This window comes from Macaca nemestrina, chromosome 15 (assembly GCF_043159975.1).
Source record: "Macaca nemestrina isolate mMacNem1 chromosome 15, mMacNem.hap1, whole genome shotgun sequence".
NCBI classification, from domain to species: Eukaryota; Metazoa; Chordata; class Mammalia; order Primates; family Cercopithecidae; genus Macaca; species Macaca nemestrina.
Window position 1 is genome coordinate 8,417,658 of NC_092139.1, and position 23,687 is coordinate 8,441,344.

At 43.2% G+C, this 23,687-nt stretch overlaps 1 protein-coding gene across 4 annotated transcripts; it reads left to right on the top strand.

Moving 5' to 3' along the window:
• The first annotated feature begins 68 nt into the window (after window positions 1-68).
• On the top strand, window positions 69-23,180 carry LOC105470630 (aurora kinase A). Of its 4 annotated transcripts, none has more exons than XM_011722795.3 (9): window positions 69-215; window positions 4,147-4,193; window positions 5,795-6,071; window positions 7,992-8,046; window positions 9,474-9,665; window positions 11,101-11,239; window positions 19,122-19,270; window positions 21,915-22,089; window positions 22,234-23,180. In XM_011722795.3, exons 2-9 carry the CDS (start codon window positions 4,152-4,154, stop codon window positions 22,414-22,416), a joined length of 1,212 nt encoding a protein of 403 aa, XP_011721097.1. In that variant the 5' UTR covers window positions 69-215; window positions 4,147-4,151; the 3' UTR covers window positions 22,417-23,180. The 4 variants fall into 4 exon arrangements, with proteins under 4 accessions (XP_011721097.1, XP_011721096.1, XP_011721100.1 ...); XM_011722794.3 differs by having other exon boundaries at window positions 72-201; XM_011722798.3 differs by having other exon boundaries at window positions 153-577.
• The last annotated feature ends 507 nt before the right edge of the window (window positions 23,181-23,687 follow it).

Sequence of the window (23,687 nt, forward strand, 5' to 3'; positions counted from 1 at the left end):
AGGAGCAAGTGCGCCTGCGCGCGGTGTGCGCCTTAAACGCGACTCAAGGCGTCGGGTTTGTTGTCAACCAATCACAAGGCAGCCTCGCTCGAGTGCAGGCCAATCGGCTTTCTGGCTAGAGGGTTTAACTCCTATTTAAAAAGAAGAACCTTTGAATTCTAACGGCTGAGCTCTTGGAAGACTCGGGTCCTTGGGTCGCAGGTGGGAGCCGACGGGTGGGTAGACCGTGGGGGATATCTCAGTGGCGACGAGGGCGGCGGGGACAAGGGGCGGCCGGCCGGAGTGGCGGAGCGTCAAGTCCCCTCTCGGTTCCTCCGTCCCTGGGTGTCCTTGGCGCTACCCTGTGCCCGCCCAGTGCCTTTGCATCCGCTCTTGGGCACCGAGGCGCCCTGTAAGACACTGCTTGTTACTTATTACAGCTAGAGGTAGAAGGGGTTTGTTGAGCGGTGTTGACACGCGCGGGAGGGGTGGGTGAGCGTCAGATTGGATTTTGTTCTCGGAGATCACCTGGGTAAGAAAAGCACAGAAGGTCGCTGCTGTGTTGGAGTTCACGTTCTAGTGGGTAGGGAGTCAGACGGTAAGCGTACAGAGAACTTGCAACTGGGGTGGGTGTTATAAGGGAAAAGCAGGAGTGCGGTTTAACGGGGGCCGCTTTACACAGAATAGCCTAGGAAGGCCCTTGTCCTGGCTGGATGAGTGGGTGAATTGATGAATGAGAACCTCCTTGCAGAGGCCTTCCCGGTCCGTACTTCTCAGACCGTAGACCTTGAAGTAGTTATATCGGGATAACTTGGAGAGCCTTGTTAAAAATATAGCTCCACCGAGAGCCCGGAAAATCAGAATCTCTGAGGGATAGGACCCAGGTGTCTAGTTATTAGCAAACTCTCCAGATGATTCTTTGATTTCATTGAGAACTAGGGATGCAGACCGGTGCATGCAAATCGTCTGGGGATGTTAAAATGCAGAATCTGTTTTCCTAGACCTGGGGTTGGGCCTCAGAGTCTCCATTTCTAAGATCCCTCTGGCTGAGGTAGACGTAGCCACTGTCGTTAACTCGTAATGTCTCTTCCTCTTCCTTAACCTTCCTTGTCCCTTGAATTAAACGTTTTTCAGCAACCTACTCAATTCGTCCTTCCCTTCATCTCTGCAGACATGCACAGGTCTGAAGGAGGAAGGAATAAACCCGTATAAACCTCCTGTGCTATTAGCCTAACAGCTTTTCTATTCACAGTGGTAGGATTTCTGGTGTGAACTGAATAGATCCTGTGAAAGTCATCTGGTTGCAGATTAGAGTCACCTGAAGGGCAGTCTTATTGGCGTTGTCTCCAGAATTCTGGATTAGAATCTTATTCCATTCTGCTTGTTACTCAATTTCCCTAGAAAGAAAAGTAGAATAAATTGGAGCAAATGCCTGTAGCTTCTGTCAGAAGAATGTTAAATAAATGTTGTTAGGCCTCTGTGATCTCATTAGACTGCTACTTGTAATTGTAAGGGAAGTAAAGCATTAGAGCATGTGTGAAATTAAATGATTAACACAAGTGGGCATTTCCTTGCTGCTGTTTATTAACTTTCTTACCCACTGTTTTTTCATAAGGGCTCCCGCCTGTAGTCTGGGCCTAGCTTCATCATGGAGTTATTTGCTTAATTGTAAAATGGCAATTTTAATTTTTTTTTGAGACAGGGTCTCACTCCGTTGCCCAGGCTGGAGTGTGGGGACATTTGATAAGAAACTTCAGTGAAGGCTGCGCATGGTGGCTTATGCCTGTAATCCCAGCATTTTGGGAGTCCGAGACGGGTGGATCACCTGAGGTGGGGAGTTCCAGACCAGCCCAACCAACATGGAGAAACCCCGTCTCTACTAAAAATACAAAATTAGCTGGGCGTGGTGGCATATGCCCGTAATCCCAGCTACTCCGGAGGCTGAGGCAGGAGAATTGCTTGAACCCGGGAGGTGGAGGTTGCGGGTGAGCCGAGATTGTGCCACTGCACTCCAGCCTGGGCAACAAGAGCAAAACTCCATCTCAAAAAAAAGAGAAACCTCTGTGAAATGAAAGACTGAACTACACACCTGGGGGAAAAGCCTAATAAAGGGAGCAAGAAGTGCAAATGCCTATGGCAGGGGACTTGTTTGAGGAAAGAAAGAAGCCTTGTGTGGCTGGTGCACAATCGAGAAGAGGAGATGAAGTCAGAGAGGCAGTTAGGGTCCATGTTCTGTGAGACTTCAATAGGCCTGTCTATGCAGGTTAGGAGTTTGCATTGTTTTGATTGAGTTGGGGAGCCATGGGGGTCTTCTGAACCAAGGACCAACACATCTGACTTGTTAATGAGATTATTGGCCTCAGTGTTGAGAATGGACCATAACGGGGTAAGGTTGGAAGTCGGGAGGCCATTGGGAGGCCGTTGCAAAAAATTCAAAGGAGAATTACGGTTTGACCAGGTGGTAGTAGTAGAGGTTCTGAGCAGTGATCTTGAAGGCAGAGCCTACAGAATATGCTCGTGGATTAGATGAGGGGTTTGAGAGAGAGAGAAACCTCTTAAAGGGTTATTATGCCAAGGCTTTTGGCCTGAGCAACTGGCAGGATGGATTTGCCATCAACTGGGATGAGGATATCTAGAGACTAGATTTGGGGAGGTGAGAGTGTGGAGGGATTAGGACTTCTGTTTGGGACATGTTAAAATGGAGATGCCTCTCAGATAATCAGGTGCAGATGTTGCATAGAAAGTAGAAAATGTAGATCAGGAGTTCAGAGGAGAGGTCTGGGCTGAAGAATGAATATTTGGGAGTCCTCAGCCTGTAGATGGTATTGAAAGCAAAGAGACTGGATGTACTTGGCTAGGGAGTAATTGGAGATGGAGAAGTCGTTCTAGGCGTGAGCTCAGGGCACACCCATGAACAGGGAGGTGAGAAGTGGAGAAGGGAAGCGGTTCGGTTTTGGATATGTTAGGATTGAGGTGCCTGGCAGACATTTCTGGGAGATCCTGGACAAATCCTTGGATATCCAAGTCTGACAGTCCAAGGTGAGATTGGGGCAGAAGATGCACTTTGAGAGGTCCTCATGAAGGCATTTAGAGCTGAGGCACTCGGTGATATGGATTCCTGTGAAGGTGTAGATGGAGAAGTGGAGGGTCCAGGGACTCATTCTTTAGTCACCCCAGACCCTTGATCGGGCAACAATGAGAGTGACCCAGCAAGGAGGGAAAGATAGGATGACTAGGTGGTAGATAAACCTGGAAGTGAAGTGAAGAAAAAGGTGTAAGATGTGATCAACCTTGTCGGATTCTGCTGAGGATGCAAGTACGAGGAAGGTGGAATTGACCCTTGGGTTTGGCAACAGTAGGTGTCAGCCATGAGCCTGATGATGTGGTGGAGGCAAAAAAGCTGGGTGGGGATGGGCTCAGGGGAGGGGAGAGGAGGAGTAGAGGTGGCAAGTGTGGATGGTTCTTCTGGAGCTTTGCTGTTGGAGAGGAGGGGGTCATGGTTAGCAAAGATAATACAATAAAGAGGACTATTTTATTCTATTTTATTTTTTTTTTGAGAAAAAGTCTCACTCTTGTCCCCCAGGCTGGAGTGCAATGGCATGATCTCAGCTCACTGCAACCTCCGCCTCCTGGGTTCAAGCGATTCTCCTGCCTCAGCCTCCCAAATAGCTGGGATTACAGGCGCCCGCCACCACACCCAGCTAATTTTTGTATTTTTAGCAGAGACGGGGTTTCACCATGTTGGCCAGGCTGGTCTCGAACTCCTGACCTCAGGTGATCCGCCCGCCTTGGCCTCCAAAAGTGCTGGGATTACAGGCGTGAGTCACCATGCCCGGCCTAAAGAGGACTTTTTTAAGGTAGCAGGTATGCCAGCAGGCTGCACAGGGATGGAAGTGATCCGTTAGAAGAGAGATGATGGAGCCGCAAGACCATCAGGAGTGAAGACTCCGTGTGAGAGAGGATGGGATGCAGTGCCCAAGGGGAGGTTGGCCTTGCGGGGAAAGCACATGTCTGGCCCTCCCTCATTAGCTTCGTTTGGACAAAAAGTGTAAAATCCTGTGTGTTGTGGAGGCCTTTTGATCAGGGAACTGTAACGCTGCCTATCAAGCAGCAGCACTTTAAGCAGGTGGCTTTGTTCAAATTAAAGGTTCTTCTTTTTCTTTTCAGGCATCATGGACCGATCTAAAGAAAACTGCATTTCAGGGCCTGTTAAGGTAAATTGAATAATCTGTAATCTCATTCACATTTATAAACCCACATGGAGGTTGGTCTTGTTGGGAATTCTTTCCACCTTTACTTTGGATTATAAATTTAGATCCCTTACTGTGCCCCTGGATATAAATTAGTCACTTTTCTTGTGTTCGGTAACATTTTGCTGATTCTTAGAGTAGCTTTTTGGTTCTGCTTTGTCTTATAATTGGCTGCTTAAGTTTCTATATCCCTCTGTTGTATGCAAGATAATAGTAATAATGCATCCAGCAGGAGTCCAAAACTTTTAAAATTGGCCATAAATATAAAATAATTAGAAAAGGCTACCTTGAATTACTGTTTTTGATTCTCAGTTCCTATGATAACGGCTATTTAAAAAATTGCTCTACATTTAAAATGTTTCTTTATATTTGTCTTGGAATGCCTACTATGTTGTGGACAGTGTACTAATTTCGGGAGTAACTGACTTTGAATTTGGAAGTCTTAACACCCTGTCTTTGTAGAGCACTCACACCATTGAGCTGGGGATGGACTTTTAGGCTTTCATTTCTAGCACTTGCCCCTCACTTACAATGAGCTGTTGAAGCTGGAGGAAATCTCATCCCTCCTACCCCTTTTAGTTTGATTAGCTCAGGGTGTTAGAGTTAACTTACTATTTAAGCTTGTAATACAGTACTTACAGGCGTATAAATAATACATTTCAAGGCTCACGCCTGTAATCCCAGCACTTTGGGATACCAAGGCAAGTGGATCACAAGGTCAGGAGTTCAAGACCAGCCTGGCCAAGATGGTGAAACCCCGTCTCTACTGAAAATACCAAAAATTAGCCAGGCGTGGTGGTATCGCCTGTAGTCCCAGCTACTTGGGAGGCTGAGGCAGAGAATTGCTTGAACCTTGGAGGCAGAGGTTGCAGTGAGCTGAGATCATGCCACTGCTCTCCAGCCTGCGTGACAGAGCAAGATTCCATCTCAAAAATAATAACACATTTTAGTAATAACTTTTTGAAGTGCCTACATTTGTTTCCTTTTTGTCAGTTTTTTGCTCAAGTCCATTTTGTCAATACTTGGAAAATGAAACATTGGTTAATTAACAGTATAGTAATAAGCTTATTGTGGAAAATCCTGGCCATATGAAAACTTAGACTCTTCCAAAACTTCATGAAGATAACCAATGTTGAATGTTTTGACAGATTTTTTTTTTTGGTCTTTTTCTTAAATGTATATTATCAAAGAAATTTAAATGGAACTGAGATTTTGTCATAAAGTTTTTGTATCATAGCTTTTTGCCAAATAACAAGTTAGTGTCTATTTCCAAATTATTGAGAAATTCTAGGGAGTGTTTGTCTCCTTCAGTAATGGATATTTGTTAATAAAGCATGATTTTTAGGGGTGAGGAGTTGGAGGGGGTAGAAAGTATCATTCGGGTATTCTTAGCCACATACTAACTATCCTCTGGAAGTACTGATTAAAATACCTTTTCCCCTTCCATCTCTTATCCGTGACATTCATTATTTTGCTATACTAGAGAACAAACTTTGTGAAATTCTCAAAATATTCATCTTTTGCGTTCACGAATACCAGAAAGTTTATTTTCTCTTCCATTCTAGCCTGCAGCTCCAGTTGGAGGTCCAAAACGTGTTCTCGTGACTCAGCAATTTCCTTGTCAGAATCCATTACCTGCAAATAGTGGCCAGGCTCAGCGGGTCCTGTGTCCTTCAAATTCTTCCCAGCGTGTTCCTTTGCAAGCACAAAAGCTTGTTTCCAGTCACAAACTGGTTCAGAATCAGAAGCAGAAGCAATTGCAGGCAACCAGTGTACCTCATCCTGTCTCCAGGCCACCGAGTCATACCCCAAAGAGCAAGCAGCCCCTGCCGTCGGCACCTGGTAAACTAGCTTTTGAGACTCATTGGATGGTCATTCTTTGTCGTTGTTGCTAAAAAAGCAAGTGTATATTACTTGCAGTTACTGTTTGGAGCCTTAGCTTTTATATCTGTTGAGGATGGGGAGAAAATATGGTGTCTGGGTTGAAGTAACAGTGTCTGCCCATGGGCCAGATCTGTGCTAAAAATACAGACCTGATTCTCACTCCCTTGGAAGAGTGGGGCACCCAGGGAGGACACAGCACCAATTGGTGTCCTTTTGATTGCTTGTTAGTGGGTCTGGATGTAGGGTGCTTGTAGTAAGTGACTTGAGGGACTGAGATCTAAAGTTTGGGGGAAATCCAGAGAAGTGGATGAACTGAGGCAGGCTGCGGTGAGGTCACCATGGGCATTGCTGGCCATGGTAAGGAATGGGGCCTCATCTCTAGGGCATTTGGAAGCTACTGAAGGTTTTTTGAACTTAGAAGGGAACTTTGCCTTTTAGAAAGTTTACTGTGGAAGGCCAGGCGTGGTGGCTCACACCTGTAATCCCAGCACTTTGGGAGACTGAGGCAGGTGGATCACCTGAGGTCAGGAGTTAGAGACCAATCTGACCAACATGGAGAAACCCCGTCTGTACTAAAAAAAATTAGCTAGGTGTGGCGCACGCCTGTAATCCCAGCTACTTGGGAGGCTGAGGCAGGAGAATCTCTTGAACCTGGGAGGCGGAGGTTGTGGTGAGCCGAAATCGCGCCATTGCACTCCAGCCTGGACAACGAAAGCAAAACTCCATCTCAAAAAAAAAAGTTGACTGTGGAAGTACTGAATAAATTGGAGTAGAACGCTGGATTTAGGAGTACCAGACAGGAAGGAGGTTGAGGTCAGAGATGGCAATAACCTGCTGTGTGTGGAGCAGAGTAGATGCTGTTATTTACCAACTGTCGAGTGCTCATTCCCTGCAGGCTCTGAGATAAGTGCGTGCTTCATGCGCGTCATCTCATTCAATCCTTGTAACCACTTCCTGAAGGTAGCCAGTAATTAACTCAGTTTTACAGAGGAGGAAGCTAAGACTCAGAAGCAGTTAACTTATCCAAAGACAAGCCAGGATAGAGAGGTGCACACAAATTTGAGAGCTCATTTACGATGCAGATTCATTAGAACTGGGCAATAAATTGTACCTGAAAGATGAGTAAAGAGGAGTTAGGGATGGTGATTAAATTGATATTAACTGAGTTAGTGAACTGGGGGTTGCGGGGTGCACATGTGACAGGGGCACCTGGAGGAAGAGTTTGGACCTGCATCCAAATATCTGAGCAGACCATCATGTGCTGTTCGAGTTTGCGATGTTGGAGACAGACCGGTGGAAATGTTCCATATGTTCTTGTGGCTAATGAAATAGTTACCCCAGTCCTCTGCTGCACAACTGTTCCTTGTGCATTTTGCCGAATTGGTGGCTTTTATTTTTATATTTCCCCTTGGCAACTAATATAATGGAGGGTGGCTGGCTTATGTTTTGCTACATGTTGGTGATAATTTGTACATAGGGTATAGACTGTTGGCTGGCCCACCTAGTACGGAGAAAAGGTGACGAGGTGGCAGCTTGTCATGTATGGGAAGATTGGTAATTCTGCCACAAAAGTTCTTCATTTGGAAACTGAGGCTTCAAAAGAACCTTCATAGTCTGCCTTTAATTTATCAGAGAGGGACCCGTCTATATATACGTCTGCTCGTCTTTAGAAATTCTGTAAAGACTTCACATGATGGAAGTCAGGGTGTAGTAGTCCTTTTTTTCTATAAGGAAAACTTAAAAAAAAAAAAACCCGGTTTATCATTCTTGACATACCATTAATATTTTGGTGACCAATTCTTTGATTCACCTCTATTCACAGCTTAGCTTATCCTATATCGTTATTCTAAAAACAGGTTTTTAACTTATTCCATATAGAAAATAATCCTGAGGAGGAACTGGCATCAAAACAGAAAAATGAAGAATCAAAAAAGTAAGCTTTTTTATTTACAAAGTTCTGTACTATTCTACTACATTATATCATTTTGTTGCAAATTTAGTTGTGGGAACTCTTGGGGGAAAAAATGAGGCCTTTATTTTCATTTAGAGGATATAAATGTTTCCAGATTTCCAATCTTAAAAAAAAAAAGGAATTTTGTATATTGAGGTATTTTGCTAGGGACTCAAGTGCTTTAAAAAATGGCTTTCAAGGCCTGGTGCAGTGGCTCATGCGTGTAATCCCAGCACTTTGGGAGGCCGAGGTGGGCGGATCATGAGGTCAGGAGATCGAGACCATCCTGGCTAACATGGTGAAACCCCGTCTCTACTAAAAATACAAAAAATTAGCTGGGCCTGGTGGCGGGCGCCTGTAGTCCCAGCTACTCGGGAGGCTGAGGCAGGAGAATGGCGTGAACCCGGGAGGCGGAGCTTGCAGTGAGCTGAGATTGCACCACTGCACTCCAGCCTGGGCGACAGAGGGAGACTCCATCTCAAAATAAAACAAACAACAACAACAAAAAATGCATTTCAAATTTAGAAAAAGTTTGTATGAATCTGTTACAGAAATGTGTGGAAGTTCCTCTCTGTCCTTAGAAGTAACCACTACATATGGTTTATGTGTCTGTGCTTTTTTATTGTATAAAAGTGCAAGTTTTTAAAAAATAGAATATGTTGCAGAACTGTATACTCATACGACTGAGGGTTTTGACAGTGTGATAGTTTTAGTTCTTTGTTATAAAGGTTGGCTCTAATGTCTTCCCCAGGGCTTTTCTAAAATCCTACTGTTAGTCTCTGAACTGTCTGGATTCTAGAATATACTAGGAGGAGCGAGGAATGAACCCACAGACTTTTGCTTCTAGCGGCCTAACAGAGGCTAAGAGTCTAAATCCACTGGTACTCATGCCCCAGCTAGCCTGTGGGCTCCATCCTGCTTCCATTAGTAACAGTGGCTCAGTGGCTCAGGGCTCTGTGTCCACCACCAGAGTGCTTCTCCACCCAGAGAGAATTAGCACCTCTGGGACTGGAGGGAGCGGCTGTGGTTAGTTTGAAACAGGCCCCCAGATGGTCCGGAAGCATTCCTCCCTCTCTGGTCACTTATCCTTTTTATGGTCTTCAGCGTTGTCATGGGCCTGTTCCTCTGAGCATAGTACAGGCTTGGGACATTTCCCATAGAGTGCTTCAGATCTAAAACCCGAGACTGTTCCTTGTCACTGACTCTTCACACCTAACGGCAGCTAGGGACGTCAGGGTTTCATGTTGCAGCAGCTCTTTGATAGTGGTTGTTGCCTTGGTTCTTGCTGAGGATACATATTGAGTACAAGTTGGAATATAAAATTATTTATAGAATGTGTCTACTAATTGAGAATTTGTTAGAAAAGCTTTGTTTTCCTCACATTCTAAAATGTTCAAATTCCTTCCTAGGAGGCAGTGGGCTTTGGAAGACTTTGAAATTGGTCGCCCTCTGGGTAAAGGAAAGTTTGGTAATGTTTATTTGGCAAGAGAAAAACAAAGCAAGTTTATTCTGGCTCTTAAAGTGTTATTTAAAGCTCAGCTGGAGAAAGCCGGAGTGGAGCATCAGCTCAGAAGAGAAGTGGAAATACAGTCCCACCTTCGGTGAGTTTTCAGGTTCATGTTCAAAACAATATTCACCCATGCTGCACCCCTCCCCCTCCTGTAATGTCAGCCTCCCACTGCCCAGGTCCGTGCACTCCCTCTTATGAGGCACTGTCCTCAAATGCGTGGCCCCCGTTCCTCACCTCCCGCTCCCTTATGAAAAAGATTAGATAAGCTTCTGTACCACACTGGGTTATAATCATTCTCCTGTGATTCTCCTATGCTCTTCATGTTAAAATAAAATTGTATTCCTTTTCTTTTCTTTTTTTTTTTAAAGTATAAATTTACTTTTTAGAGGGCCTGCTTTTCATAGTACCACAAAAAATGATTAAACTTGTCATCTTTCAAAGAGCACTTAAGTGCTCTGATCCTGAAAAATCACTTGAGGATTTAATGTTTTGTTAATGGAATAGTTTATATGGGCAAGTCTTTTTGGTGGATAATGAAGGGGAATGGCACCCCTTATTCTGAAGTATGCAGGGGTTGCGAGCAGCCACCTGCAGGTTGACTAGGGCTGATGGGTTTTTGTTTTTCCTTGTTTTCTTTTTCCTTTCAGTGTTTTTCAGATTTGAATCAGATGCTAATACTTCAAGTCTGGCCACATCAGGCCTGGTGTGTCTCTACCTGGCAATACCTGGCTGGGGCTGGGAGGGGCAGGCATCTTACACGGGCTGTGCTTCCCATTGCCTGCTTCCCACTGGCCACAGTCTGCACCTGCCCAGTCTGCTCAGCACCCATCTACTGCCGTTACTGATCACTGCTTTTATCTGTCACAGTGTCTGGGTATCAAACTACTGTGGCAATGCCTTTTTTTTTTTTCCTTTTTTTTTTTTTTTTTTTTTTTGAGATGAGTCTCGCTCTGTCACCCAGGCTGGAGTGTAGTGGCGTGATCTCAGCTCACTGCAACCTCCGCCTCCCAGGTTAAAGCGATTCTCCTGCCTCAGCCTCCTGAGTAGCTAGGATTACAGGCGTGCACCAACAAGCCCAGCTAATTTTTGCATTTTTGGTAGAGACGGGGTTTCACCATATTGGCCAGGCTGGTCTCAAAGTCCTGACCTCGTGATCCTCCCACTTCGGCCTCCCAAAGTGCTGGGATTACAGGCGTGAGCCACTGTGCCTGGCCATGTGCTTTTTTTAGTATGTAGATAATTAATATTCAGCTGAATTTTCCTCCTAAGAATAAAGGTGCCTAAAGGAAGGAAATAGTCTTAACTAAACCAGAGGTCCATTAATACTTTGAAATGCTTGTAAAATGAAATGTGGGTCTATGTATTTTTCTTGGAGTGGGTTTACAGTTTCAGATTCTCAAGTGGAGTTTGGAGTGTGGTTTCATGGTAAACACCACTGGTTTTACATGAAGAGTTTGTTTGACATTTAGTACATAGTCTTCTGTCAGCTCCAAACCAGGTGTTAGAATGTTTATCCTTTGTTGCAGGCATCCTAATATTCTCAGACTGTATGGTTATTTCCATGATGCTACCAGAGTCTACCTAATTCTGGAATATGCACCACTTGGAACAGTCTATAGAGAACTTCAGAAACTTTCAAAGTTTGATGAGCAGAGAACTGCTACGGTAAGTGTTCATTTGTTGTCCAGGCTAGCTGTGTTTCCTGTGTACCTGTCCTCCATAGCAGTGCACCTTTCATTCTAGTAGAGTGGGTGTTGTCTTGACGGAAGGATAGCTTAATATCAAATATTTGAAGTGGAAAAATCAAAAGAGCTTATTTGTACCATATGTACCGATAAAGTCTAGAACCAGGCAGAATGTTGTGTCTGCTTTTGTGCCTAGTTTGCACAGCTGTTTTCTATGGAAATGTATATAATGTATATAGATAGTCACCCTCATTTTCTTTAATAGATTTTTAATTTTAGAATAGTTTTTACTTTTCTTTCTTTCTTTTTTTTTTTTTTAAAGGGACAGGGTCTTGTTATGTTGCCCAGGCTGGACTAGAACTCCTGGACTCAAGTGATCCTCCACCTCAGCCTCCCGAGTAGCTGGGACTACAGGTGCACACCACTGTGCCTGGCTAGGATAGTTTTAGATTTACAGAAATTGTGAAGGCAGTACAGAGACTTCCCATATACCCCACACTGAATTTCCTGCTAATTTTCCCACTAACATCTTGCATTAATATGGTACATTTGTCACAATTGATGAACCAATATTGATATATAACTGTTAAGTCCACATTTTATTCAGATTTTCTTAGTTTTTATCATGATTAAATTGGGCTTATGGGTTTTTGAGGGGAGAGCAGAGGTCAAATGCATTCTTATCACATACCAGGGATGTAAACTCTTATGCCTTTTAACTGTGGATGTCAGCTTGATCTTCTGCCTGAGTGTTTGTCTGGTTTCTCCACTGTAAAGTTACCATTTTCCCTCCTTTCCATACTGTATTTCTTCAAAGGAAGTTACTATGAATAGCCCACACTTAAGGAGTAGAGAGTGGATGGAGTATTTCCATAAATTATCTGGAATTCTGTGCCAGAATAAGGCTGTTCTCCCTTATTTATTTCATCATTTATTTATTTAAAGATGTAGACTCCTGGGTATTTATTTTATCCCTTGAGCTATAATCCAGTACTTTATTTTGTGGTTCAGATGGCTACAACTTTGGCCACTGGGAGCTTTTTTTTCTTTTTTTTTTTTTCTTTTTGAGATGGAGTCTCGCTCTGGTGCCCAGGTTGGAGTGCAGTGGCGCGATCTCTGCTCACTGCAACCTCCGCCTCCTGGGTTCAAGGGATTCTCCTGCCTCAGCCTCCCAAGTAGCTGGGAGTACCGGCACCTACCACCACGCCCGGCTAATTTTTGTATTTTTAGTAGAGATGGGGTTTCACCAAATTGGCTAGGCTGGTCTTGAACTCCTGACCTTGTGATCTGCCTGCCTCAGCCTCCCAAAGTGCTGGGATTACAGGTATGAGCCACCACACCCGGCCTGCTCTTTTTCTTTTACCAGGTTCCTGGGAAAATCACTGCCGTTTTGTCTTGCGTGTGTGTGTGTGTGTGTGTGTGTGTGTGTGTGTGTGTGTTTGTACTTCCTTACTTTTTTTTTTTTTTCTTTTTTTGAGATGGAATCTCACTCTGTCGCCCAGGCTGGAGTGCAGTAGCGCAGTCCTGGCTCACTGCAGCCTCCACCTCCTGGGTTCAAGCGATTCTCCTGCCTCAGCCTCCTGAGTAGCTAGGATTAACAGGCATGCACCACCACACCCAGCTAATTTTTGTATTTTTAGTAGAGATAGGGTTTCGCCATGTTGCCCAGGCTGGTCTCTAACCCCTGACCTCAGGTGATCTGCCTGCCTCAGCCTCCCAAAGTGCTAGGATTACAGGAGTGAGCCACCACACCTGGCCTTGTACTTCTTTACTTTCTGATACAAGATGCTGAAGCCTCATCTTGTATATTTCCTGCTCCTGTCCTAGAATCGAACCATTTCTCCAAGGAGGCCTGGTTCCTCTTCTTGGAGAATGTTATTATAAACCAAGATCTGGGCACTTGTACTCATTGCTACTGTGGTGTCACTACTTCTAGGCTTTCAGCTGACAGAGCAAGGAAATATATGTGGATAGTAATCTGTGTATAGATTTATCCATCTGTCTCTTCATTAAGCATACCATGAATTCATACCGATGTCTTCAACTTGAATCTGTTACCACGTTTCATTCTAACTTCCTCCTGTTTACCTGTAAACTCCCACTCCAAAAGTGAGAAACCTGGATTTCACTGCCCACCATCCTTTTACTTAATTATTCAATTCCAATATACATGTATAATGGTATCGGAATTGTTAACCAGCTGCATGGGAACCAACTTTATCAATTAGAGTGCTTATGTGCACTTCCTTTGGCCTTTGTCTTAAAGACTCCACTAGTTTCCAAAGCTGCTTGGATCAAAACTTTACCCTCACACCCTTTAGTAAGATGGTTTCCTACATTTGTAATGCAGTGAGATTCTTTTGTCACAATCTGCATGCCCACGATGGAATCATTTACATTTTCATATCCTGAGATTGATTTTTGTGTGTTTGCTGTAAAGTTCTATGAATTTTGACAAATACACAATGCCATGTATCCACCATTACGATATACAGAATAGTTTCACTGCTCTTGAAAAATAATCCTGTGTCTCAGCTACTCATCCCTCCCAACTCTTCCATCTCTGGCAACCACTGATCTGTTTACAGTCTCTATTGCCTTTTCCAGAATATCATATAATTGGAATCATAACAGTATGTAGCCTTTTTAGATGGGCTTCTTCCACTTAGCAGTATGCATTGAAGATTCATCTGTATATTTTTGGAGGCATGAGAGCTTGTTCATTTCTTTTTATCACGAAATCATCTTCCATTATTTCAATATATGGAAGTACCTCAGTTTATTCATCTACTGAAGGGTATCTTGGCTGATTCTGGTTTTTGGCAGTTATGTTTTGGCTATAAACATTTGCATGCAGGTTTTTGTGAAACATAAGTCTTCAAATTAGTTGGGCACATATCTAGGAGTGCTATTGTCAGCTTATACAGTAAGACTTTATTTTGCTTTGTGAGGAAACTGTCTTCCAAAGTGATTTTTACATTCTATTTTACATTGCATTACAAATGTAGGAAACCACCTTACTAAAGGGTGTAAGGGTAAAGTGTTGATCCAAGCAGCTTTGGAAATGAGTGGATTCTATAAGACAAAGGCCAAAGGAAGTTCACATAAGCACTCTAATTGATACAGTTGGTTCCCACAGGGCAGCTGGTTAACAATTCTGATACCATTATACAATGGCAATATGGTATCAGAACCAATGAATTGAGATCCTATTGCTTCTCATAGTTGCCAACATTTGATGTCAGTGCTTTGGATTTTTGTTTGTTTTGAGACAAGGTTTCACTGTCACTCAGACTGGAGTGCAGTGGCGTGATCACCCACCTCAACCTCCCTGGCTCAAGCAGTCCTCCCAGCTCAGCCTCCCAAGCAGCTAGGACTACAGGCATGTGCTTCCATGCCTGGCTGATTTTTGTATTTTTTTGTAGAGACAAGGTTTTGCCTTGTTGCTCAGGTTGGACTTGAAATCCTGGTCTCAAGTAATTCATGCCTCCCAAAATATTGGGATTACAGGAGTGAGCCACTATACCTGGCCTAGTGTTTTGCATTTTAGTCATTCTAATGGGCATGTGGTGGTATCTCATTGTTCTGATTTAGTTTCCTAACAACATTCAATGTTGAACATCTTTTTTTTTTTTTTTTTTTGAGATGGAGTCTCACTTGTCACCAGGCTGGAGTGCAGTGGCACAATTTTGGCTCACTGCAACCTCCGCCTCTTGGGTTCAAGTGATTCTCCCACCTCAACCTCCTGAATAACTGGGACTACAGTCATGCACCACCATGCCCAGCTAATTTTTGTACTTTTAGGGTTTCACCATGTTGGTCAGGATGGTCTCGATCTCTTGATCTTGTGATCCGCTTGCCTCAGCCTCCCAAAGTGCTGGGATTATAGGCGTGAGCCACCGCGTCCAGCCTTGAACATCTTTTTATGTGTTTATTTGCCATCTGTGTATCGTCTTTGAGGCACCTGTTGGAATCTTTTGCTTTTTTGAGTTTTAAGAGTTATTTGTATATTTTGGATGCAGGTCGTCTGTCATACATGTTTTGCAAGTATTTTCTCCCAATGCATGCCTTGTATTTTCCTTCTCTTATCTGTGTCTTTCACAAAGCTGTTTTTATTTGACTTTTTTGAGAAAGGGTCTTACTGTGTCACCCAGGCTGGGGTGCAGTGGTGCAATCTCTCTCACTGCAGCCTCTACCTCTTGAGCTCAAGTGATCCTCCCTAGTAGTTGAGACTACAGGTGGGTGCCACCACGCTGAGCTAATTTTTGTATTTTTTGTATAGACATAGTCTCACCATCTTGCCCAGGTTGTTGGGTTGTTTTTTTTTTTTTGAGACAGTCTTTCTCTGTCACCCAGACTGGAGGGTGGTGGCGTGATCTTGGTTCTTAGCTCACTGCAACCTCTACCTCCCGGGTTCAAGCAGTTCTGCCTCAGCCTCCCAAGTAGCTGGGATTACAGGCGTGCGCCACCACGCCCAGCTAATTTTTGTGTTTTTAGTAGAGACGGGGTTTCACCGTGTTGGCCAGTTTAGTCTCGAACTCCTGACCTCAGGTGATTTGCCCACCTCAGCCTCCCAGAGTGCTGGGATTGCAGGCGTGAGCCACTGTACCCGGCCTCCCAGGCTGTATTTTTAATAAAAGTCCAAATGTGTCAGTTTTTTCTTTCATGATTGTGCTTTTTGTGCCTCTCCTTTTTTAAGTGATTAAAATTACTTGTTTTAAGAAGTTGAGTCTTAATTTGGGCCGTTTCTTATTGGATTGACAGCTTGATAAAGCATGTTGGATGGTGGTTACTTTGATTTTTTTTCCGTTTCTTGGTGGAGATCTCTGGGTAGCGTGGACATTAGTTTTCTTTGTTTTTGGCATTGATGTACATGGCATTTAAAATCAAGTAATTTTACTTTCAGTATCTGATGAAATCACACTACTATGGACATATGGCCCTTTGGTCTTGTCTCTGCAACAATGACATGCTGTTTTACACTTAGACTTAATCTTAAATGTTTGTGCTTCTCCTAAGTAGAAACAGATCTCTAATTTACTTTTTAAATATTAGCTAAACAAATCAGCTTCTTATTTAATTGGCAATTAATATTTCTTTATGAGTTCAGCTTTTGGGCCAGCTTTCTCTTACAGCTCAATAAGGAAATCTGTGCTCATTCATGGTAGTGACTGCCTCAGGTGCTCACATTTTACCCTTGGGTTTTTTCCTTGTCATCTTGCTTACGGTGGGTTGGAGTTTGTTGTTTTGGGTCAGTTAATCTTTTTCTTCAGTTTCTGATATTGATATCCTACTTTAAAAGATTCACCTTATATCAACCGTATAAAATTACACATGATACTACTTCTCTGTTTTCTCTCCTCACACCCAAGGCTTCAATCTAGATGGAGTTTTGGTGTGAGCAGATAGCTATTTGAAAGAAAATGAAAGATTATTTCTGTCTAGATTCCTTTGCAGTTAGAATGAATACGCATGTACCTGTTTTCCTTTTCAGATGAATTCAAATAAAACTAATTGTAGTGACACGTCAGTGACCTATCCATACCTGCAGTCTAACAACATGTGAGGTGTGGAGGGAGTAGCAGTGCCAGAGAGCCATGGCGAAACTAATAGCTTCTTGTCTGGAAATGACTGGAGGAGTGAAGTCCATTGCCTCTTGAACTTTAATGTGTGCAATTAAAGCATCAGCAACTCAAAGTCGGTGTAGTCAGAAGAGCAGCTTTCTTGTATTTGACTTCAGTTTATCGTGGTCTGAATTTTGATCTCTGGCTTTGGACTGAAAGAATGAAAAGTGTTTTTTCTGCCAGTGACACTTGGTGTTTACTTATCTGTTTAGTAAACCTTTTTGATGTTCAATCCTGTCTAGCAATTGCTTTAGAAAGGAAACTCAAACTTTAGGCAGAGCTAAATATATTTTTTCAATATTCAAACAGTTACCTGTATGATAAAATAAATTCTGGGCCAGGCATGGTAGCTCACACTGATAATCTCAGCACTTGGAGAGGCCAAGATGGGAGGATTACCTGAAGTCAGGAATTAGCGACCAGCCTGGGCAACATGGGGAGACTCTGTCTCTACAAAAAAAAAAAAAAAAAAAAGAAAGAAACATTAAAAATTAGCTGGGCATGGTGGCACACACCTGTAGTCCCAACTACTCAGTAGGAGGATTGCTTAAGCCCAGGAGTTCAAGGCTGCAGTGAGGTCTGATCATGCCGTAGCAATCCAGGGTGGGTGACAGAGTGAGACCCTGTCTCTTAAAAATAAATAAGTAAATAACATACATACATACATACATACATACTAGATTTGTTGGCTAAATCTTAGAGATAGGGACTGGAAAACTTTTCTTTTTTCTTGCTTTTTTTTTGAGATGGAATTTCATTCTTGTTGCCTAGGCTGGAGTGCAATGACGTGATCTCGGCTCACTGCAACCTCTACCTCCCGGGTTCAACCAATTCTCCTGCCTCAGCCTCCCGAGTAGCTGGGATTATAGGCATGCACCACCACGCTCGGCTAATTTTTGTATTTTTGGTAGAGAAAGGGTTTCACCATGTTGGTCAGGCTGGTCTCGAACTCCTGACTTCAGGTGATCCACCTGCCTTGGCTTCCCAGAGTGCTGGGATTACAGGTGCCCAGCCAGGCAAACTTTTCTTACAAGATAGTAACTTGGCAGGGTGCGGTGGCTCATGTCTGTAATCCTAGCACTTTGTGAGGCTGAGATGGGAGGATCACTTGAGGTCAGGAGTTTGAGACTAGCCTGGTCAACATAGCGAGACCCCCATCTCTATTAAAAAAAAAAAAAAAGATAGTAACTTTAGGAAATAAAATTAACAAAAGGACTGATTTCTTATGTACTTCTATGCTGACTTAGTGTAACCCAAAATTTAACATGCTATTTAATATGTCAGTGCAACTGCTTTTTAGTTTCTGTTTATTGTTCAGGATAATTTCTTTCTCCTGATATTCTTGAAGTAAATTTTTAGCTTTAAACAAATTCTTCTGTCACAGAATGATCTTGGTTTTAAAAAAAGGAATTGACTATACTTGAAAAGTTAATTTTATTTTTCTAAAAAAGAAAAAGGCAGTATTTACACACCTGAATCCTTAATTTGTACCAGGTCTTCGGCACTGCCTTACTTCCTTGCCGCAGGGCCGTTTGTTGCCGTATGGGGGTGTAACTGTTAGGTTGGTGCAGAAGTAACTGTGTTTTGCATTGAAATGGCACCAACCTAAGAGCTAGCTCTAACTAGCTGAATGTCTTTTCCGTCTTTCAACATCACACCAGCTGTATTAGCAAAGCGATAACTAAACATTGGGTAATTTCACTTCATGCTAACCACTATAAATTGGTTCAGTTGATTCTGTGTGTGTGTGTGTGTGTGTGTGTGTGTGTGTGTGTAGACTCATGTATAATTTCTACGATGCTTGCTTCAAAACCTGCAAAATGTGTTTTTTGTTTTGTCTTTTCCTTTTTGAGACAGGGTCTCACTCTGTCACCCAGGCTGAAGGGTGATCATGGCTCACTGCAGCTTTGACCTCCTGGGCTCAAGCGATCCTCCCGCCTCAGCTTCCCAAGTAGCTGGGACTACAGGCATGCACCATCATGCTTGGCTAATTTTTAAATTTTTTTTGCAGAGATGGAGTCTTGCTATGTTTCCCAGGCTGGCTTTGAATTCCTGGGCTTGAGTGATCCTCCCACCTCAGTCCCCCAAAGTGCTGGGATTACAGGTGGGAGCCACTGTGTCTGGCCAAAACCTGCAAACCATGTTAAATCTATGTTGTGTTCCTTTCAGAAGAGATGTCTAATATTAACTTGTGTTATACAAAATCTAAAACACAGGCTTTCAATATTTTTTTAACAGTATATAACAGAATTGGCAAATGCCTTGTCTTACTGTCATTCGAAGAGAGTTATTCATAGAGACATTAAGCCAGAGAACTTACTTCTTGGATCAGCTGGAGAGCTTAAAATTGCAGATTTTGGGTGGTCAGTACATGCTCCATCTTCCAGGTATGTAACTTTAGAGGTGGAAGTTGTTTGGTTTACCAGAGCCCTGGGAGCTAATCATGAGCCAAATATAAAATATTTTAGTGTAGATTTTGTGCTATAAGAGGGGTATGTAGCTAACCCAGAAGTACCTTGGAGTAATTTAGGCTTAATAATAAACTAGGGTTTGCAAGAAAATTTTATTCTGTGGTGATTTGGGGCTATTAACAGTGTTCTAGGCCTAGGGTTAAAGATGCTTAATGTCCTTAGAGGCTAATGAGGGGATGAATGAGTCAACAGATAGGACAAGTATATGACAGAGGTGAAGTGCCCATGTGTTGAGGGGGAGGAACTCTTCACCTCTGCTGCTTCCTGGATGAGGAGATGGGGAGATGTTCCAGAGGACAGCACCGACAAAGGTCTAGCACTCAGACTGCAGGTCATATCAGGGAACTTGAAACACCAGATTAGTTTGGTGGAGCTTTGAGGGCAGTGGTGAGAGATTCTCTTTGGTCTGCCTCTGTCAATAGTAGGGATAGTCCTTTCTTGTCCCCTGTCACAGCTGAAGCAGAGATGTCAATCTCAAAACAATTCAAATCTTAAAGAGCTTTCCACATGAACTACAATATCTTTACTGTTTTAAATTTGAGTTTAAATAAGCTTTGAAACTTCACGTGAAGTGGGGCATTTTAAAGCATACATCTACCGATCAAGGTTTGTCAACTTTGGAGGACTCAAATTATAGCCAGATGACTTAAAAATCAAGCTAGTTAAAAAAAAAAAAAGTATAGCCTAAAACAGATTATATGTGAGGGAGAAATCCTTTGCTTTTGTTACAGAGCACTTCTAACTGTTCCCAGCAATGCATTGAATCTGCTATTGCAGTCTTTTTTTTAAAAAAACTGGTTGTCATTAGTGGGAGCTGTTATCTGCTAAGACAAACCAGAATAAAGAATTATAGGCTTCATGGAATTGCAGAGTTAAACTATTTTAACCGGTTGAATTGTGATAGAAAAGATGGCTTCTTGCTTTTTGAAAAGATTGCTTACATAACCGATAGTCACTTCACTCTGAATCCCAGATGTTAATCATCATCATTTCCTGGTTATTGCCTCAGTTTGAGAACCCGCGATTCAGTCTGTTGGTGGTGATGGAGGGGTTAGATGACCAGAGTGGTAGCTTCTTAATCCTACATCACAATTCAGTAGTGACTGTGTGCTCAGTGGGTGCCAGGCCTGGCTGAACACAGCACCAGGGCTGTGACAGCGTAAGCATCTATGGTGAAGAGCAGCTGGTGACAAAGCAATACGAAACCACACGTACTGTTCTGGCTTGGTGTCTGCTGTCCCCAGCTTTTTTCCAACCTTCATTACAAAAACCTAAACCGATAGAAATGTGGAATTGGTAGTTGATGGCCTACCTGTCTATCCAGTGCCTGCGTTCAGCAGTTTTTCCCATTTAGTCAGATTGGCTGCATCTACTTTTTTGGTGAACACTTGAAAATACGTTGCAAACATCATGATGCTTCAACCTTAAGCACTATAATAGCATGCATTTCCTAAATAAGGATATTCTCCTATATACTTAGAACCATGATCACTCCTAAGAAAATTAACAGCATTGTCAGTATCTAATATTTAGTCCATGTTCAAATTTCTCCTATTGTCTATGACATCTTATAGCTGGTTTGTAAAATCAGAACTCAACCAAGGCCCATGCTTTGTATTGGATTGTCTCTGTGGTCTTAAGCCAGACCAGTCTCCCACTTTAAAGAGGACTTTTCTGATTGTGTTGCCATTTAACTTGGACCTTTATTCCCCATATTTGCTGAAAACTGGAATGGAGGTCTCAGGGCCTGAAGAGATTCAAGTTAAAATTTTTTTTTTTTTTTTTTTTTTGAGACGGAGTCTCGCTGTGTCACCCAGGCTGGAGTGCAGTGGCGCGATCTTGGCTCACTGCTGCAAGCTCTGCCTCCCGGGTTCACACCATTCTCCTACCTCAGCCTCCTAAGTAGCTGGGACTACAGGCGCATGCCGTCACGTCCAGCTAATTTTTTGTATTTTTAGTAGATACGGGGTTTCACCATGTTAGCCAGGATGGTCTCTATCTCCTGACCTCGTGATCCCCCCACCTCCGCCTCCCAAAGTGCTGGGATTACAGGCATGAGCCACCGCGCCCGGCCAAGTTAAATATTTTTGGCAAGAGTACTTCATAGGCCACCCTCAAAATTTCAGCATGTATCTACATCTCCACCCCAGTGCTGTTACAACGGGACAGTTTCTAGTGTCTTGTCATTGCGACCAGGCTCTTAAGATTCTTAGCATATCTGTAATATCCACATGCAGATGTAGAACTCCAAATCGTATTTGCAGAGAACTCTGCATGGCAACTTTTATATGGTAGTGATACATTCAATTTCTTGCATTCTAGATCATTCAGGGAGGTTCTGGAGTTGGACAGATTTCGGGTTAAGCTTGGTGGCTAGCTCTGTGACCTTACACACCTCCCTTCATCTGTTTCCTATGGGAATTTATAATAGTAGCTACTTCGTAGGGCATAGGATTTGGCCCAGGGGAAGTCTTCAGTGTTAGTGGAATCTTCAATGATTTTAGCAGCTGTTGTGATCATAAAACCAGAAGCACATCAACCTGAGCCTCCCTCTTTTTAGGAGGACCACTCTCTGTGGCACCCTGGACTACCTGCCCCCTGAAATGATTGAAGGTCGGATGCATGATGAGAAGGTGGATCTCTGGAGCCTTGGAGTTCTTTGCTATGAGTTTTTAGTTGGGAAGCCTCCTTTTGAGGCAAACACATACCAAGAGACCTATAAAAGAATATCCCGGGTAAGATGCAACTGAAAAGGACCCAGCGCATCTGCTGGAATTCTTTCCTTATCAGCCTGAACTTCAGGCCAAGATCTGAATATCTGTACTGTTTGATCTCTCTAACCTGTGTTTTGTGATGTTTTATCATTTGTTGTACTCCAGGTTGAATTCACATTCCCTGATTTTGTAACAGAGGGAGCCAGGGACCTCATTTCAAGACTGTTGAAGCATAATCCCAGCCAGAGGCCAATGCTCAGAGAAGTACTTGAACACCCCTGGATCACAGCAAATTCATCAAAACCATCAAATTGCCAAAACAAAGAGTCAACTAGCAAACAGTCTTAGGAATCATGCAGGGGGAGAAATCCTTGAGCCAGGGCTGCTGTATAACTTGTCAGGAACATGCTACTGAAGTTTATTTTACCATTGTCTGCTGCCCTCAATCTAGAACGCTACAAGAAATATTTGTTTTACTGAGCAGGTGTGCCTTAACCTCCCTATTCAGAAAGCTCCACATCAATAAACATGACACTCTGCAGTGAAAGTAGCCACGAGAATTGTGCTACTTACACTGATTCATAATCTGGAGGCAAGGTTCGACTGCAGCCGCCCCGTCAGCCTGTGCCAGGCATGGTGTCCCCACAGGAGGCAAATCCAGAGTCTGGCTGTGGGGAAAGTGACCACTTTGCCTGACGCGATCAGTTAAGGAGCTGTGCAATAACCTTCCAAGTCCCTGAGTGAGTGTGTAACTTATTGGGTTGGCCACGCCTGGTAAAGCTGTTGGAATGAGTATGTGATTCTTTTTAAGTATGAAAATAAAGATATTTGTACAGACGTGTATTTTTTCTCTGGTGGCATTCCCTTAGGAATGCTCTGTGTCTGTCCAGCACCCTGGTAGGCCTGATTGGGTTTCTAGTCCTCCTTAACCACTTATCTCCCATATGAGTGTGTGTAAAATAGGAACATGTGCTCTACCTCCATTTAGAGACTTGCTTGGGATACAGAAGAGGCCGTGTGTCTCAGAGCTGTTAAGGGCTTATTTTTTTAAAACATTGGAGTCATGGCATGTGTGTAAACTTTAAATATGCAAATAAATAAGTATCTATGTCTGCGTGGAGTACTGTGTAATTCTTTCCACCATCTGTTCATTGTTGGCCTGGAAATGAGCAGGGGCAGAGAGGAGCAGGTCTCGCCCTCTTCTAGTCCTGCCTCTTCTGGTATCTCCTGTTGGGCGTACTCCTAATACTTCGTTATATATAGTGTTTATATATTTGCCGTCTGTCCATCGACTAAAGATACAGTGAAAGTGACCGTGATGAAGGAAAAGTAGAAGTGCTGAACTTAGAGCTAGTAGAGAAATCTGCTTGCACGGCCAATGCTCAGTGCAAGAAACTGGACAGCAGGTATGTCAGGATATATCGTAACAAAGTGGCCAACATAGAGAAACTTAAAAACACGACTGAGTAAAATTGCAGTTGCCAGCCCTCTTGGGACAAAGGAGCTTCTGGTTCTCAGTCTTGAGCTGAAATGACTTTGACATTCCCAAATAGTTCTTGTGCCACCCTCCCAAGCTATAGTTACTACCACGTGACTAACTTCCCCAGTGTTACCAGTGA

Bases quoted from the DNA above. Each gene is read 5' to 3' on its own strand.
- LOC105470630 (XM_011722795.3), top strand. From the start codon at position 4,152: ATGGACCGATCTAAAGAAAACTGCATTTCAGGGCCTGTTAAG. The intron at 6,072-7,991 runs GTAAACTAGCTT...TATTCCATATAG, and splicing joins GCCCCTGCCGTCGGCACCTG to AAAATAATCCTGAGGAGGAA. The intron at 19,271-21,914 runs GTATGTAACTTT...CCCTCTTTTTAG, and splicing joins GTACATGCTCCATCTTCCAG to GAGGACCACTCTCTGTGGCA.